We start from the raw sequence: 16,630 nt of genomic DNA, 5'->3' as shown, positions 1-16,630 counted from the left end.
TTGGCCATAATGACCATCGTTATGTTTGGAGGAAAAAGGGAGGCTTCCAAGCTGAAGAACACCATCCCAACCGTGAAGCAATGGGGGTGCAGCATCATGTTGTGGGGTGCTTTGCTGCAGGAAGACTGGTGACTTCACAAAATAGATGGCATCATGAGGGAGGAAAATTATGTGGATATATTGAAGCAAACATCTCAAGGCATCATCAGGAAGTTAAAGCTTGGTCGCAAATGGTCTTCAAATGGACAATGACCCAAGCGTACTTCCAAAATGGCTAAGGACAACAAAGTCAAGGTATGGAGTGGCCATCACAAAGCCCTGACCTCATCCTTTAGGAAATTTGTGGGCAGAACTGAAAAGCATAACCCAAGTAAACAATTTAAAAGCAATGCTACAAATACTAATTGAGTGTATGTAAACTTCGACCTATTGGGAATGTGATGAAAAGAAATACAGCTGAAATAAATACATTCTCTCTACTATTATTCTGACATGTCACATTCATTAAAATAAAATGGTGATCCTAACTGACCTAAGACAGGGAATTTTACTAGGATTAAATGTCAGGAATTGTGAAAAACTGAGTTTAAATGTATTGGCTAAGGTTGTATGTAAACCTCTGTCTTCAACTGTAGATACATTGCCCACTCAAACTATTGCAACCATGACATTCTCTCAATGATTTAACCATATAGAGAGTTTAAAAATGCTCTAAAACCAATTTACGGGGCGCCTGAACGCTTGACGTTACTAGTATGGAGCTTTCAAAGCAGTCTGACAATAGGGCCTATTCAAGTTGTCTTAAATGTTTGTACCTCGCCATTGGAGTCCTATGTATGTGGGCGATGAAGAAACAGGGACGCATTCAACAGGGCACAACATTGTGGAACATTGAGATAAAAACTATATAAAATGTTGAATAAATTGGCTTTTTCTACATGTGACTTGAGAATCACATCAACTCTATTTCTAGCTGCAATGTTCCACAACGGATGCCTACTGAACATCCCCAGATATCACACAGAAGAACAGAAGAGAGAGGTGAGAGGTAATTGAGAGGTCAGGAAGTACCTTTCTAAAAGACTTAGCAGGACTAATTGGCCTCTGACAGATCGAGGCTGGCGGCAATAGTGTCCGTACAGTCAGACAGAGGGGCGTCCTGCAATAGTAAACTGAGTGAGGGGGGGGGGGGCAGAACCCAGTCCGAGAACACACACATTTGTTACAGTACGCATAGTCACACACACGCAGGGTTTGTTTCAGGGAGGCGAATTGGGCAGTCTCAAGCGTGATCATGATTAAAACAAATGGCTCTGGATCATGCATTGTAACATACCACAGGAGTGTGTGCAAGTCAAACCACGGAGACACAAACCCAATGCAATGCGTAAGGCGTTTACCTCTAGATTTAACGCTATCAAATCACGGACAACCAAAACGTTACAACTAACAGTGAAGAAAAGGTTCAGAGACAACCAACAGCTCTTTCTCAATTCAGTCCTTCTGAAGACCTTCAATAGTAAAATCTGATCACATAATGCACATGATATTGGTCAGCAGACAAACACTTCCAACAATGGCCTCAGCAGTCCTCCCAAAAATCATTCAAATGAAACTAGCAAAACCTCAATGACAAAATTATGAATGGGATCCGCCAGAGGAAGGCAAACCATCAACATGCAAACTCTCAACTCTGAAGTCATATGAAAGCAATCCGACAGACCTGAAGGCCACCAGTGCTGAAGGCTAATAGCATGTTGTTGTTAGTCATCAAAAGGAGGAAAATCTAAAATCAACCAAAGGAGATGGACACAACCCGGCCTGTGACGCAGCATGAGGTTTACTGAACTTCTGTGGTGAAAGAATAACAAAGTTAACTTAAATGTCAGCGGGGAGGTGATCAAGTCAGACCTGGGTTCAAATCCTGGAAATTGGAAATCATTCAAATAATTTTTAGCCTTTGCTTTGAGCGCAGGGTTTGCAGTTCTGCAACTATTCTATTTGTTCCATTGCCCCAGCCAAGCTCAATCAAACCAAGCTTAAGTATTTGAAATGTGGTCTGACTCAGGGGTAAGCATTTAGGGCAGCACACATTTCTATTTTTGCAGGGTTATCTGGCTGTGAGGTGGGGCAGGGCACAGGAGGGACTCACCTGGACAAAGGAGCGGTCCACCATGCTTCCAGCACACAGCACCTGGGACTCAGGCCCTGCCGTCTTGATGTCCTTAAGGTTCTGCTCTCGGATCTAGAGGGTGGTAGCAGACAGAAAGAGAGGGGTTGGATACGGAGCCACAGACATGCATTGAATAACACAAAGACAGAAATCCCGATTCTCTACCATACTTACGAAGTGTGCACTACCACTCATAGATTCAATCTTTTTTTAAATTAATTAAATCGCTCCAGCCAACACTTACACAAACCTAATGCTTTAAATCCATGATGAACAGTGTATGAGTGCACACTACAGGATTAGGGCAGAGTTGGGACCCAAATCAACCCATGTTGAAATAATCGACAGAGTCCATGTTAAATTGATATCCTACCTTGTTCCTCATCTCCAGCACCTCCTTGGGGTTTGTGTTGAGCGGGACAAACTGATTGGCCACTGCAGCCTGTCGCATCCCTTCCTCATTCGTCCACTGTAATCACCATAGCAACAATTCAAATAAACTGCCTAAAATGATGCTGCCAAAATAACATGAAAAAACAGTTGCAAAAATATTTAAATATACAGACTACCCAGGCTTTTTCAGGACAATAATAATAGGTCATGCTTTTCAAACTGGGGAAAAAATTGAGAAGGTATGACTAACGGAATTATAAAAAAATAACAAATACACCTGGAAGCAGTAAACCAATGATGATACATCTTTTGGCAGGATGGCTCTGTATTTCATAGTTCTAGAAAGTACACACTGAACAGTCCTTTTCAGTATTAAGTTACTGGTCTTTTTAATTATCTAACCCCCTAAAAGGCATCTGTTATTGAATGTTTCCTCAAAAGATGCACGATCATCATCATTGATACTCTGGCTGTTACTCGTAGACTTCAAAAACTAAAAAAACACAAAAAAAGAGCAACTGAAGACATCACAAGAAGATGAGAGACCGTGGAAGGGGAGGGGGTGAGGACGTGGAAAAGGTGAGGCGATGATGGCGCTGGCTTACAGTACAGTAGAAGCTGTGTACTGTATGTCGACCAGCGAGCTAGCAGCAATGGGTTGAGGCGTGAGAGAGTGGGCATCACCAAGTCATTTCCCAGGCTAACATACAGCACAGTAACAGAACAACATGGATAAAGAGAAAAACACACCGACAGACGAGACACTCGTCCACCGAGTCACTGACTGACAGAATAACTAATTGGAAAAACGCCAACTTAGTGTTACCCCCAATAATTGAATTTTATACAAGTTAAATGGTCCTTAGTTTACATTTAGTTAAAAGGGGCTGCCATTTTGATCTACTACTGAACAACTTTCTTATACGACAGCTGTAGAAAAAAAACCTCTGGAGCTGCCACGAAGGTAATGAACTGGACTGTTCTGGGAATTCTTGACAGAGGTGTTTAAACAGAAACGATGGGAAAGCTCAGGCCAGGATGGAAAGAAAATGATTGAGCTTTTTAATTGATTTTTTATAGATGCGATTAAAACGAGCAGCCGCTGAATCTACAGTACTTTTTAGCCTTCATGCAAATGTTTATATTTTCCCACCTTTTTTTGATGCACTTACTGGAAAGCATGTTACTATGTATTTTGCCTTGGAGTAGCGTAAGCTATGGGTTCTTTTCTGTTTAAGAGATGTTTCAGCTGGGCTGTTAAAGCTGTTCGGCGACAAATCAAAAACTAGATGAGGAAGAGGCAAAGGGCATCTGGGATGTAGTTAGGAAACATGGGATGGACATGTAAACATGATATACTCACTGATTATGTACCGAGTCTCACAACACAACACTTTCTCCTACTTCCCAGAGGAGGTAATCGTTTCAAAAGTCAAAACGGGTTAAATGTCTTGTTTAAAAATAAAAATGTGACTAAACATATTCGCTCATGCAGGGGAACACAAATTAAAATGTCATATTATCAGCCCTGGAGATTTGGGAGGTGGTTCGGGATTCAAGAATAGAGGGGGCCGAGTCACAAAAAGGCAGGCTATGACTCATGAGATTCTGATTCCAATTCGATACCAAAAGCAGGGCGGCCTTGCGCCTTATTCACTCTGTCTGTGGCTTTAACTGTGATGTAATTGGCTGTCTGGCTGAAGGACCAGCTACAAGAGATAGAGGTTAACTTCCTCAGTTTCAAAGGTCAAACGATGCTCAAAATAAAAAAGGAATGCTAGCTTTGAAGTGCGTCTACAAAAGGGGGACACTGTCTATCTCTAATTTAGTGTATGGRTCTATTAGATTAGCTAGTAATTAGTAATACATTGTCATACTCTCATATCAACTGTGGTACAAAAAACGTGTGCAACTCCTTAGAAAGGTATGAGGTTTGCTTTAGTAAAATGCATCCTAGAGGTTTTGCTTGAGTTTACGGCACTAACTTCCCTGGGCGTACAGTCATAAAAGCTACCGATCAGACACACAACACCAGACAGAAAGGAACGGGAACACATCTGTAAAGCAACAGTAGTGGTTGGTTAGCAACATCATCGAGCCACGCCCACTCTGGGCTCATGCGACGCCCCTGTCGCTCCTCCTCCCGGAGAGCGCCTACAATGCATCTGACTACTCATGCAACACCGCATGCGCTGGGCTGCTGGGGTGGCACCCTAAAGCCTGAGGGAACAAAGGAAGGAAAGGGGAGGAGTGGGACTAAGATGAGGAATAGAGGGAGGGACCAACTGCTTAACAGAGTGGTTCGTAGGGAAAACAACTTCTTTAGACAGTAAGATTTAGGAACAAAGAAGTGCATTTTCAAGGGTATGAAAAGGGGGAACCAGGATATATAAAATCTCTTAAGCAGTTATTAAAGTCTGGTCTTTGGACTGGCCAGAGAGAGGAAAACAGAGCAAAACTACCACAATGGGAATTAGTTAAATACTGGTCAGAGAGGGTGGTTAGATACATCCAAACACTGGAGCTGTCTGGAGAAGTAGCTATATCACAGGGTCTAAATAGATCACAGAATCCATTTCACCCCAACCTTAGAGTGCCAACCAGCTGCCCTGTCATCAACTAGCTGAACTGTAACTCTGAACAATAAGGTAGGCACAGACCAAGCAGTTGGTAATACAGCTTGGCACGCAGACACCGGACGAGAGAGACCGCAGCAAGGGTTTGACGTGATCGTGTGTAATGTTCGTCCACACCTTAGTCTTCGACTTGGGGCTGCCACCGTCGGGCCCTTCCTCGTAGGCCTCTTCCGGCCGGCCCGAGTTGAGCCAGCGGGTCTTGTCACGCTGCTGCCTCTGAACGCTGTGCTTGAGAGGGGAGCGAGCGCCCGAGTCACTGTCCTCGGCATAGGAAGAGCCCGTGGCTGAGGGAGCGATCTCTACGCCGCTGCCGAACTTTTTAGCTTTGTCTCGCAGGGCAGGGCACCTGTAAGGGTAGCCTGTCCTGTAACCCTAGAGAAAGAGAGAGACATAGTCAGTTAGAGTTTTTTTTAATGTTGTTATATTGTTGATAGTAATCTACAGTATTAATAATTATATTTCACATGAAAACCTGTTAAACTGTAAGAAAATGTTATCCTGGTAGTCTCATATCTGTTTGTACTGTCTTACCAACWCCTACGGTCAATCAACATTTGGCAATGACCATAGGAGTTGGCAAGACAACAAACAGATCTGGGACCAGTCTAGGAAAAAGGTATCATTACTCTCAAGACTAATAGATGAATTCCTACCAGGTTATCCAGCATCCTCATGTAAGCCTCAAACTCCTGCTCCCCGACCAGCCACTTTGGGTGTGTGGAGCCCTCGACATGCTCAGAGCACCGTGGCCGGGATTTGTACTTAGCAGGGTCCAGCATCACCAGGTTACCAGGTCCTCCAGCACTGGCTAGGGTGCGCACCTGGACACACACAAAGTAATTCAGTCACATGCAGAAGGAAGTATTGTGTTGGGTATATGTTGTGCTTTGATTTCAAATGCTCAGAGAGTTGGCATGTTGCCTGAGAGTAACAGTATATGTATCATTGATCAAGACCAGCCGCAGAGACGAGGCTCTGGAGCAGATTCTCACAGAAATCGAGTTAGGTCGGAAAACTGTCAGGAAAGTGTCCTACCTGGATCTCACATGCAGTGACCAGGTTGTGGATATAGTAGAAGGCTTCCTCCACAGTCTCCCCAACAGACACCAGACCATGGTTTCTCAGGATCAGAACCTAGAGGACAAATAACATCCAAACAAGTCAGTGTACCCACACACTCTGTCCACTCTCTCACACAGACACGCCGGGCCAGTTTCCCCTCAGACAGATTAAGCCATGTTGTGACTGCCCTGAATCGTCCCAGTGCTTCTCCTGCCGATGGGGTTGCTTCCGCTTTAATTCCCTATGAAATAGCCAGCATCAGCTGTGCAAAAGTGGGTTGTGATATTGGGCGAGAGAGGAAGTGTTCAACACTCAGCTTGGAAACTCGTTCACACCCAGTTTGTTTTGTTGTATTTAAAAGTTTGTACTGTAGCAGTATCGCAAGATCAACCAGTATCGGATCGACTTATGTCCATTGTTGGACTACCGATCTACGTTGGTCTCAGCTGTTCTCCTTGGCCTTTGTGGCGGATGAATCAGAATTAGTTGGGTAACAGATAAATAAGATGTTTTATTTATATGAGATACTTGTCATTAGAATGTATCCTTTTGGACTATAGTGTTGGCAGTTCCACTTTTTTCTAAGCTGGGGCTCAGTCATTTGGGGCCCAGAGAGGGGAGAGGTCAGGCTTGTCTTTTACGTGTCTCTGGTGCTATGCAGAATATCAGAAAGGGAAGAGGACAGGATGGAACATTGTCTTCATATGTGAATGTATCTGTTAAACCATGTGAAGGGATGGCGTGATTAAGGGGGAACCAATTACTTGGCTCCACAATGTCGGTGCGCAAGTCACTCCCCTCAGTGAGCTTGTCCAGGAGTGAAGTCAAGAGGGGGTTTACTTGAGATGGGGGTATATAGAGTTGACAATTGAGTTATGCCTTGGATGAGGTAATGTTTTTGTACTATGAAGTACCAGGAACGAGATTAGAACCTCGTCTTTGGTCTCTAACTGAACAATAATTTATAGCGAATGCTATCTGGCTATGGGATACTCCTCTCTCAAGTAAAAGTCTTTCTTTGTGAACTGTTCCTAAGATCTGTGGTTCGTCATGTAAGTTGAGAGGGGTGTATCTTGGCTATAAAAGACCTTGGTATTCTTCTGTAGGCACTCTCAGAATTCATTATAGACACTGAATTGATCTGAGAGTCAAAGGGCTATTGTAAAGCTCATATTATTAAAGATAAATTAAGTATAACTGACTGGTGTGTGGTTTGTAACTCTCCTTATTTGGATAATACAGGAAATTGCCGACACCTTTCTCCGCTGGAGATCTGTTGGCGGATTGGATTGTCTGACTGACCACCACTTTTTTGCATTTGTTTTTGGGTGATTTATACCGTGTTGGTTTATGTATTCAGTTGAAGACTCCTGAGATTTGATACTCTTTGTTATGTGTGAAACCGGAGTTTATTGCTATCTGATCGTATGAAAGAGATGGGTTTTATGCATTATTTTATGGAAGGACAATTGCGTGACTGAGGTCACTCCTTTACCCAGGCTGGACTTTTGTTTTTATGCCCGAGGTACGGGACATTTACCAGTGACCCAAGGTTATTGTTTTGTGACTTATATTGACTGTGATCATTTATTTTGGTAATACAACCAACGCAAAGGAACACAGTTGTTTTGAAGTTATTTCCAACGGCTAAGGGTTTATGAAAAGTATATTTCCATACTGACTTTTAAATGAGTCCTTTGTATTGGTGTTGACTTGACGGACCGGACGGGACTTATTCCCTCACAAACAAAACGGAGAAATCTATATTTTCTCTGGTAGGCACAACCTACCTGGCATCCCTAACAAACAACCTCAAGTCAAAACCGTTACATGAAAAAATGGCACCTCTAAACATTGAGAAATAACCAAAGCAAATCTTGTGTGGATTGTTAAGGAATTAAAACAATGGATTCAACCCAATAAAATGTGCTCAGTCATATCATACCTGTCAATGGGAATTACACAGGGTCATTCTGACAATGGAGCTGACAATGCAAATAATAATGTGAATACTGATGATGTGAATGGAGTTGATTTGGGCCAGAGCCCTCGGAATCTGCATGCTCGGTCTTGACCACAGGCGGTCTAACCAGTTATTCTCTTATTGAGAGAGTACACCCGACCTTCCTCCATCATCTGGTTTATCTCCAGAGGTTGTAGTCTTACAACTTCAAGGTGACATCCTTGATTTTCGTCAGACTCAAGCTCTCCAAACTCTAATCCCCCATAAATACAAATGTCTGAGTGAAGAGCAACAACAGAGCGCAATGGAATATATTTTCCGGGTGATTTAAATATTGACTAGCTATCATCAAGCTGCCCACTGAAGAAAAAAAAAAACTGTCAGTCAACCTACCAGGTTGCATAGATATTAAATCATCAACATGAATTGATCACATCTTTACTAATGCTGCAGAAATGTGCTTTAAAGCAGTATCCAAATCCATAGGATGTAGTGCTCACAATATAATAGCCATATCTAGGAAAACCAAAGTTCCAAAGGCTGGGCCTAATATAGTATATAAGAGGTCATACAATAAGTTTTGTAGTGATTCATATGTTGATGATGTAAATAATATTTGTTGGTCTGTTGTGTGTAATGAGGAGCAACCAGACGCTGCAATTGACACATTTATGAAATTGCTTATTCCAGTTACTAATAAGCTCATGCCCATTAAGAAAATGACTGTAAAAACTGTTAAATCCCCTTGGATTGATGAGGAACTTAAAAATTGTATGGTTGAGAGGGATGAGGCAAAAGGTATGGCAAATAAATCTGGCAGCCCAACTGATTGGCAAACGTACTGCAAATTAAGAAATCATGACTAAACTAAATAAAAATAAACCATACTATGAAACAAAAAAATTATATAAAGAATGATAGTAAAAATCTTTGGGGCACCTTAACAATGAAATTTTTGGGAAAAAAGCCAACTCGGCTCCTTCATTCATTGAATCAGATGGCTCATTCATCAAAGCCCACTGATATTGCCAACTACTTAATGACTTGTTCCATTGGCAAGATAAGCAAACTTAGGGATGACATGCCAGCAACAAAACGCTGACAATACACATCCAAGTATATCGGACCAAATTATGAGAGACAAGAATAGTACTTTTGAAGTCCGTAAAGTCACTGTGGAAGAGGTGAAAAAATTATTGTTGTCTATCAACAACGACAAGCCACCGGAGTCTGACAATCTGGATGGAAAGATACTGTTTTTCCACATCTTCAATTTAAGCCAACTAGAAAGTGTGTGCCCTCAGGCCTGGAGGAAAGCTAGTCATTCCCCTACCCAAGAATAGTAGTCCCCTTTACTGGCTCAAATAGCCGACAAATCAGCATGTTACCAACCCTTAGTAAACTTCTGGGAAAAATTGTGTTTGACCAGATTCAATGCTATTTCACAGTAAACTAATTGACCACAGAATTTCAGCATGCTTATATGGAAGGGCACTCAACAAGCATAGCACTTACACAAATTACTGATGATTGGCTGAGAGAAATTGATGATAAAATGATTGTGGGGGCTGTCTTGTTTTTGACATTATCGATCATAGTCTGCTGCTGGAAAAACTTGCGTTATGGCTTTACACCCCCTGCTATAATGTGGATAAAGAGTTACTTGTCTAACAGAACACAGAGGGTGTTCTTTAATGGAAGCCTCTCAAATGTAATCCAGGTAGAAGCAGGAATTCCCCAGGGTAGATGTTTATTTTTACTAACGACATGCCACTGACTGAGTAAACCCAGAGTGTATGCGGATGACTCAACACGTCAGCTACTTCAGCGACTGAAATGACTGCAACACTCAACAAAGAGCTGCTGTTAGTTTCAGAGTGGGTGGCAAGGAATAAGTTAGCCCTAAATATTTCTAAAACTAAAAGCATTGTATTTGGGAAAAATCATTCACTAAACCCTAAACCTCAACTAAATCTTGTAATAAATAAATGTGGAAATTGAGCAAGTTGAGATGACTTAACTGCTTCGAGTAACCCTAGATTGTAAACGGTCATGGTCAAAACATATTGATGCAGTAGTAGCTAAAATGGGGAGAAGTCTGTCTATAATAAAGCGATGCTCTGCCTTCTTAACACTATCAACAAGGCAGGTCCTACAGGCCCTAGTTTTGTCACACCTTGACTACTGTTCAGTCATGTGGTCAGGTCCCACAAAAAAGGACTTAGGAAAATTGCAATTGGCTCAGAACAGGGCAGCACGGCTGGCCCTTGGATGTACACAGCGAGCTAATATTAATAATATGCATGTCAATCTCTCCTGGCTGAAAGTGGAGGAGAGATTGACTTCATCACTACTTTTATTCATGAGAGGTATTGACATGTTGAATGCACCGAGCAAGTCTGTCTAAACTACTGGCACACAGCTCGGACACCCATGCATACCCCACAAGACATGCCACAAGAGGTCTTTTCACAGTCCCCAAGTCCAGAACAGACTATGGGAGGCACTCAGTACTACATAGAGCCATGACTACATGGAACTCTATTCCCACATCAAGTAACTGACGCAAGCAGTAAAACTAGATATAAGAAAAAACAGATAAAAAAAATACCTTATGGAACAGCAGGGACTGTGAAGCAACACAAACATTGGCTCACACACACGATAACATACGCACTATACATACACACACATGGATTTAGTACTGTAGATATGTGGTAATGGTGGAGTAGGGGCCTGAGGGCACACAGTGTGTTGTGAAATCTGTGAATGTATTTTAATGTTTTTAAAATTTTATAAACTGCCTTAATTTGGCTGGACCCCAGGAAGAGTAGCTGCTGCTATGGGGATCCATAATAAATACAAATACGTGTCGTGTTTCTACAATGTAGAAAATAGTATACAAAGAAACCCCCTTGAGTGAGTAGGTGTGTCCAAACTTTTGACTGGTACTGTATGTAAATAAGGGATTTCCATTTCCATTTGCAAAAAATTCTAAAAATATATTTTTTTGCCTAGTCATTATGGGGTATTGTGTGTAGATTGATAAGGAAATTTTTTGTTATTTAATACATTTTAGAATAAGGATGTAACGTAACAAAATGTGGAAAAGTCAAGGCATCTGAATACTTTCCGAATGCACTGTAAGGATCGACGCTGGAGACGAGAAGCAGGTACAGGGAGTGAACTTTTAATAACCGCGGACAGAAACAGAATAAGGACAGCGTCTGGCCAGGGGAAACGGAAATTACAAAAATGCTGACACGGGGATGACAGACAGATATAGGGAAGGCAATCAAAAATGTGAAGAAGTCCAAGTGAGTCCAATGAGCGCTGATGCGCGTAATGATGGTGACAGGTGTGCATAATGAGACAGCCTGGGAGATCGGGAGCAGGCGTGACAGTACCCCCCGTCTAGGGGCGCCACTCGACGTCCCACCTGGGTGAGCTTGATGGGCCGGCCGAGGCATGTGCGCTGGACAATCTGGCAGGGGCATAGAAGCCCAACGAGCTGGCAGAGGCATGGGAGCCTGACGAGCCGGCTGAGGCGTGGGAGGCCGATGAGCCAGCTGAGGCATGACGTGGGATGGGAGCCAGCCAACCCAACCGGGGCAAGGAAATTTCGAGCCAGCTGAGGCACCCCCGGTTCCATAGGCGGCAGCACCCGGACCCGACATTACCAACAAAACAAAAAACCTCCCTGATGCTTCATATAGCGGTGTCAGCATTCTGTAAGGATCGATGCTGGAGACGAGAAGCAGGAACGGAGTGAACATTTAATAACCACGGACAGGAACAGAATACGGACAGCGTCTGGACAGGGGAAACAGAAACTACAATAATGCTGACACGGGGATGAAACAGAGGAAACAGACAGATATAGGGAAGGCAATAAAAAAACGTGAAGGAGTCCAGGTAAGTCCATTAAGCGCTGATGCGCGTAATGATCGTGACAGGTCTGCGTAACGAAAGGCAGCCTGGTGCCCTCGAACGCCAAAGAGGGAGAGCGGGAGCAGGAGTGACATGCACTGTATGTCTATTGTTGGACTATCGATCTACGTTGGTCTCGGTTTTCCTTGGCCTTTCTCGCTGGAGATCTGTTGGCGGATTGGATAGTCTGACTGACCGACTGACTACCACTTTTTTGCATACGGTAATTCATTTGTTTTGGGGTGATTTATACCGTGTTGGTTTATGTGTTCAGTTTCTGATACTCTTTATTGTGTGTGGAACGGGAGTTTATTGCAATCTGATTGTATGAATGAGATCGGTTTTACGCACAACTTAATGAAAGGACAATTGCGTGACTGATGTCACTTGGGTCCACTGCACTCCTTTAACAGGCTGGACTTTTTTTTTTTCATGRCCGAGGTACGGGACATTTACCAGTGAACCAAGGTTGTTATTATTTGTGACTTATTCTGATTGTTGTATTATCACAAATCACCCAAATGCAAATTTCCAATGTGTGAAGGATTTATGAAAAGTGAATTTCCATACTGACTTTTACATGAGTCCTTTGTATTGGTGTAGACTTGACGGACCGGACGGGACTTATTCCCTCACAAACAAAACGGAGAAATCAATATTTTCTCTGGTAGGCACAACCTACCTGGCACCCCTAACGAACAATAACCTGAAGTCAAAACCGTTACAATGTGCGCACGCACACTTGCCGCCAATCCCAATTTATTCCCCAACCCCCCCTAGCCTGGCCCCCATCCTTTTGAACCTTTCTTCTGGTACCTTGCTGGTTGGCCCCAGGTTCTTCTGTATGAGGACGTTCTCCTCTTTGTCTATGAGGATGCCGTGGTAGTCATGGTAGGCCACCTCCCCCAGGTTCAGGGCCTCTGGAGAGATGGGTAACAGGCCACACTTCATGGCCGACACCTGAAATACAACACACAGAACACAAGTTATTTACCAATAGGGACAGGGCCTCTGGAGAGATGGGCAGTAGACCTCATTTCATGGCCGACACCTGAAACACAACACGCACAGACTGTAATTATCTACCACTACAGATATGGGGAGCTGTAAAACTACACCACAACAGCTGACTTGGTAGCAGCAGTATTTCACAATTTTTCTAATTTGTTCTAGCTCGCTTGATGCACCGGGTGGGCAGAATTTTCACCAATGGAATGATGAGCTGAAATGGATGTACCTAATACTATAAAGTTTACAAGAGACTAAAAATTATAAAGTTCCATAGATCTGTAGCAATCGGGCAGAGACAGGAAGTTAGGAACTGGTCAGGTGTGTGTGTGTGTGTGTGTGTGTGTGTGAGTGGGGGCTTATTTCTTACTGCAGCTCCTGCCGGTGTGTGGACGTGCACAATGCACTTGACGTCTGGCCGGGCCGCGTAGATGGCTGAGTGGAGAGTGAAGCCAGCCTGGTTGACACCTAGATTGGTGCTCCCCCGGTCCACAATCTCCCCTTGTATATTAATCTTCACCTAGGATGGGACACAGAATTAAATAGATCGAGGATACATTATGACATAGCTCTATGGGATAGGACCAGACAGGCAGCGGGTGAGTCAATGCCTTATGACTGAAAGCCTAGACAAATGAACAATATAAAAGTTAACAAAAAAAAAAGGTGATACATCTGGGATCATTCAGTTAAATAGTGAGTCGATGCCCTGTGACTTATCCTACGATGCTAGCCTGAGTCCCAGATCTATTTGTTCGGTCTTGCAAACTCTAGCCAAACTTGACATAGGAGTTGGCTAGACAGCACACACGGCATTCAGGCTACAGTGACACTGCCCGTCAGTGAAATTAACCATATAAAAAGGTGAAACAGGCAGAGGGAAAAGGGTTGACGGCAGCTTCGGCCTTGAAGGATCTATGAGTCGTTATCTAACAAGTGTAACACCTCCAGATTACAGTATACACTAGACAGATGGAACAACCTTAATGCCTCTAGTACGGTTGGAAGTTGATAAACGCAATGCATTCAGAATCCCAAAGCCAGATATTATATTAAAATATCCAGGTAAAATGACAATCACTTATTTAAAATGCATTTAGCACAACATAAGATGTAATTTTTTTAATTAGTTCACAGCGTTATCGTGCATTATGCAGGCAGCTCTGTTAAGAGTGAGAGACACTGGGGGGAAGAAACTTACCAGACTTGAGGCGGAGACTTCACTGTACAGAAGCCCAAAAGGGACAACAATGAACCTCTCCTGATCTGAATTCACCCTGACCTGGAAGAGTACAGATGGTGGTCTTAACAAGTTACTCAATACCAAACAAACAAGCCTAAGGAATTACCCCAAATGGCTCACATGCATACAGTTGAAGTCGGAATTTACATACACTTAGGTTGGAGTCATTAAAACTCGTTTTTCAACCACTCCACAAATTTCTTATTAATTAACAAACTATAGTTTTGGCAAGTCGATTAGGACATCTACTTTGTGCCTGACAATTCATTTTTCCAACAATTGTTTACAGACAGATTATTTCACATAATTAACTATATCAGAATTCCAGTGGGTCAGAAGTTTACATACCCTAAGTTGACTGTGCCTTTAAACAGCTTGGAAAATTCCAGAAAATGATGTCATGGCTTTAGAAGCTTCTGATAGGCTAATTGACATCATTTGAGTCAATTGGAGGTGTACCTGTGGATGTATTTCAAGGCCTACCTTCAAACTCAGTGCCTCTTTGCTTGACATCATGGGAAAATCAAAAGAAATCAGCCAAGACCTCAGAAAAATGTTTTGTAGACCTCCACAAGTCTGATTCATCCTTGGGAGCAATTTCCAAACGCCTGAAGGTACCACGTTCATCTGTACAAACAATAGCACGCAAATATAAACACCATGGGACCATGCAGCCGTCATACCGCTCAGGAAGTAGACGCGTTCTGTCTCCTAGAGATGAACGTACTTTGTTGTGAAAAGTGCAAATCCATCCCAGAACAACAGCAAAGGACCTTGTGAAGATGCTGGAGGAAACAGGTACAAATGTATCTATTTCCACAGAAAAACGAGTTCTATATCGACATAACCTGAAAGGCTGCTCAGCAAGGCAGAAGCCACTGCTCCAAAACTGCCATAAAAATCCAGACTACAGTTCGCAACATAATGAGCATTGTTATGTTTGGAGGGAAAAGGGGGACGCTTGCAAGCCGAAGAACACCATCCCAACCGTGAAGCACGGGGGTGGCAGCATCATGTTGTGGGGGTGCTTTGCTGCAGGATGGACTGGTGCACTTCACAAAATAAATGGCATCATGAGAAAGGAAAATTACGTGGATATATTGAAGCAACATCTCAAGACATCAGTCAGGAAGTTAAAGCTTGGTAGCAAATGGGTCTTCCAAATGGACAATGACCCCAAGCATACTTCCAAAGTTGCGGCAAAATGGCTTAAGGACAACAAAGTCAAAGTACTGGAGTGGCCATCACAAAGCCCTGACCTCAATCCAATAGAAAATTTGTGGGCAGAACTGAAAAAGCTTGTGCGAGCAAGGAGGCCTACAAACCTGACTCAGTTACACCAGCTCTGTCAGGTGGAATGGGCCAAAATTCACCTAACTTATTGTGGAAAGCTTGTTGAAGGCTACCTGAAGCATTTGACCCAGGTTAAACAATTTAAAGGCAATGCTACCAAATATTAATTGAGTGTATGTTAACTTCTGACCCACTGGGAATGTGACGAAAGAAATACAAGCTGAAATAAATCATTCTCTCTACTATTATTCTGACATTTCACATTCTTAAAATAAAGTGGTGATCCTAACTGACCTAAGACAGGGAATTTTTACTAGGATTAAATGTCAGGAATTGTGAAAAACAGAGTTTAATAGATTTGGCTAAGGTGTATGTAAACTTCCGACTTCAACTGTACATACATACATACAATAATGCAGTAGTTAGTATTTTCACATTCTTTTGATGGTTCATCTATATAACGCTTACTCAGCTAATCTTACTAACCTAGCCAACCCCACATTTCCATAATGAGCTTTCCCGAAAATACAGTATGCTGGTAAAATATGCTAAGCAAGCACTACATTATACTGCAGTGGGGGAAAAAAGATCCTGTCCTACATACCACTTCAGGTGTTTCCTACTGACTACAAGTCAGCTTCAGTGATCTACAGTATTACTAGAGGGGTAAGATGCCTACAGTATAAGGTTCACTTACGGTTAAGTGGTTGTAGATGAGCTGGGACCAGCCAAAGAGGTCTGTCAGACGGTAGAAGGCAGCCAGCTTACAACGAAGCAGTTTCTCTCCTTTCTCATAGGAGATCGAGTCAGATCCACGCAGGTCATTCACTGGAGTTACCATACCCAGACCTAGAGAGGGAGAGAGGCAGACGCTTTGGCAATATGTACATTGTTACATCATGCCAATAAAACAAATTGAATTGAGAAAG

The 16,630-nt window shown here is 42.8% G+C and overlaps 1 protein-coding gene across 9 annotated transcripts in view; it reads right to left on the bottom strand.

Moving 5' to 3' along the window:
- Window positions 1–16,630, bottom strand: part of add1 (adducin 1 (alpha)) — a 52,301-nt gene that overhangs the window by 12,383 nt on the left and 23,288 nt on the right. For 6 of the 9 annotated variants that reach the window (XM_023983352.3, XM_023983351.3, XM_023983349.3 and 3 more), the window contains exons 4-12: window positions 16,399–16,550; window positions 14,367–14,447; window positions 13,536–13,685; window positions 12,974–13,117; window positions 6,238–6,336; window positions 5,856–6,023; window positions 5,227–5,574; window positions 2,547–2,642; window positions 2,153–2,245 (exon numbers count right to left, since the gene is read on the bottom strand). In XM_023983352.3, the coding sequence (XP_023839120.1) occupies window positions 2,153–2,245; window positions 2,547–2,642; window positions 5,227–5,574; window positions 5,856–6,023; window positions 6,238–6,336; window positions 12,974–13,117; window positions 13,536–13,685; window positions 14,367–14,447; window positions 16,399–16,550 (1,331 nt within the window). The remainder of the gene's footprint in view (window positions 1–2,152; window positions 2,246–2,546; window positions 2,643–5,226; window positions 5,575–5,855; window positions 6,024–6,237; window positions 6,337–12,973; window positions 13,118–13,535; window positions 13,686–14,366; window positions 14,448–16,398; window positions 16,551–16,630) is intronic. The other 3 variants (XM_023983355.3, XM_023983347.3, XM_023983353.3) reach the window with 1 other exon arrangement.

The sequence above is a fragment of the Salvelinus sp. IW2-2015 genome, linkage group LG4q.1:29 (assembly GCF_002910315.2).
Source record: "Salvelinus sp. IW2-2015 linkage group LG4q.1:29, ASM291031v2, whole genome shotgun sequence".
Lineage (NCBI taxonomy): Eukaryota > Metazoa > Chordata > Actinopteri > Salmoniformes > Salmonidae > Salvelinus > Salvelinus sp. IW2-2015.
The sequence above is the reverse complement of the archived record's forward strand: the minus strand, read 5'-3'. Positions and strand labels throughout refer to the sequence as shown.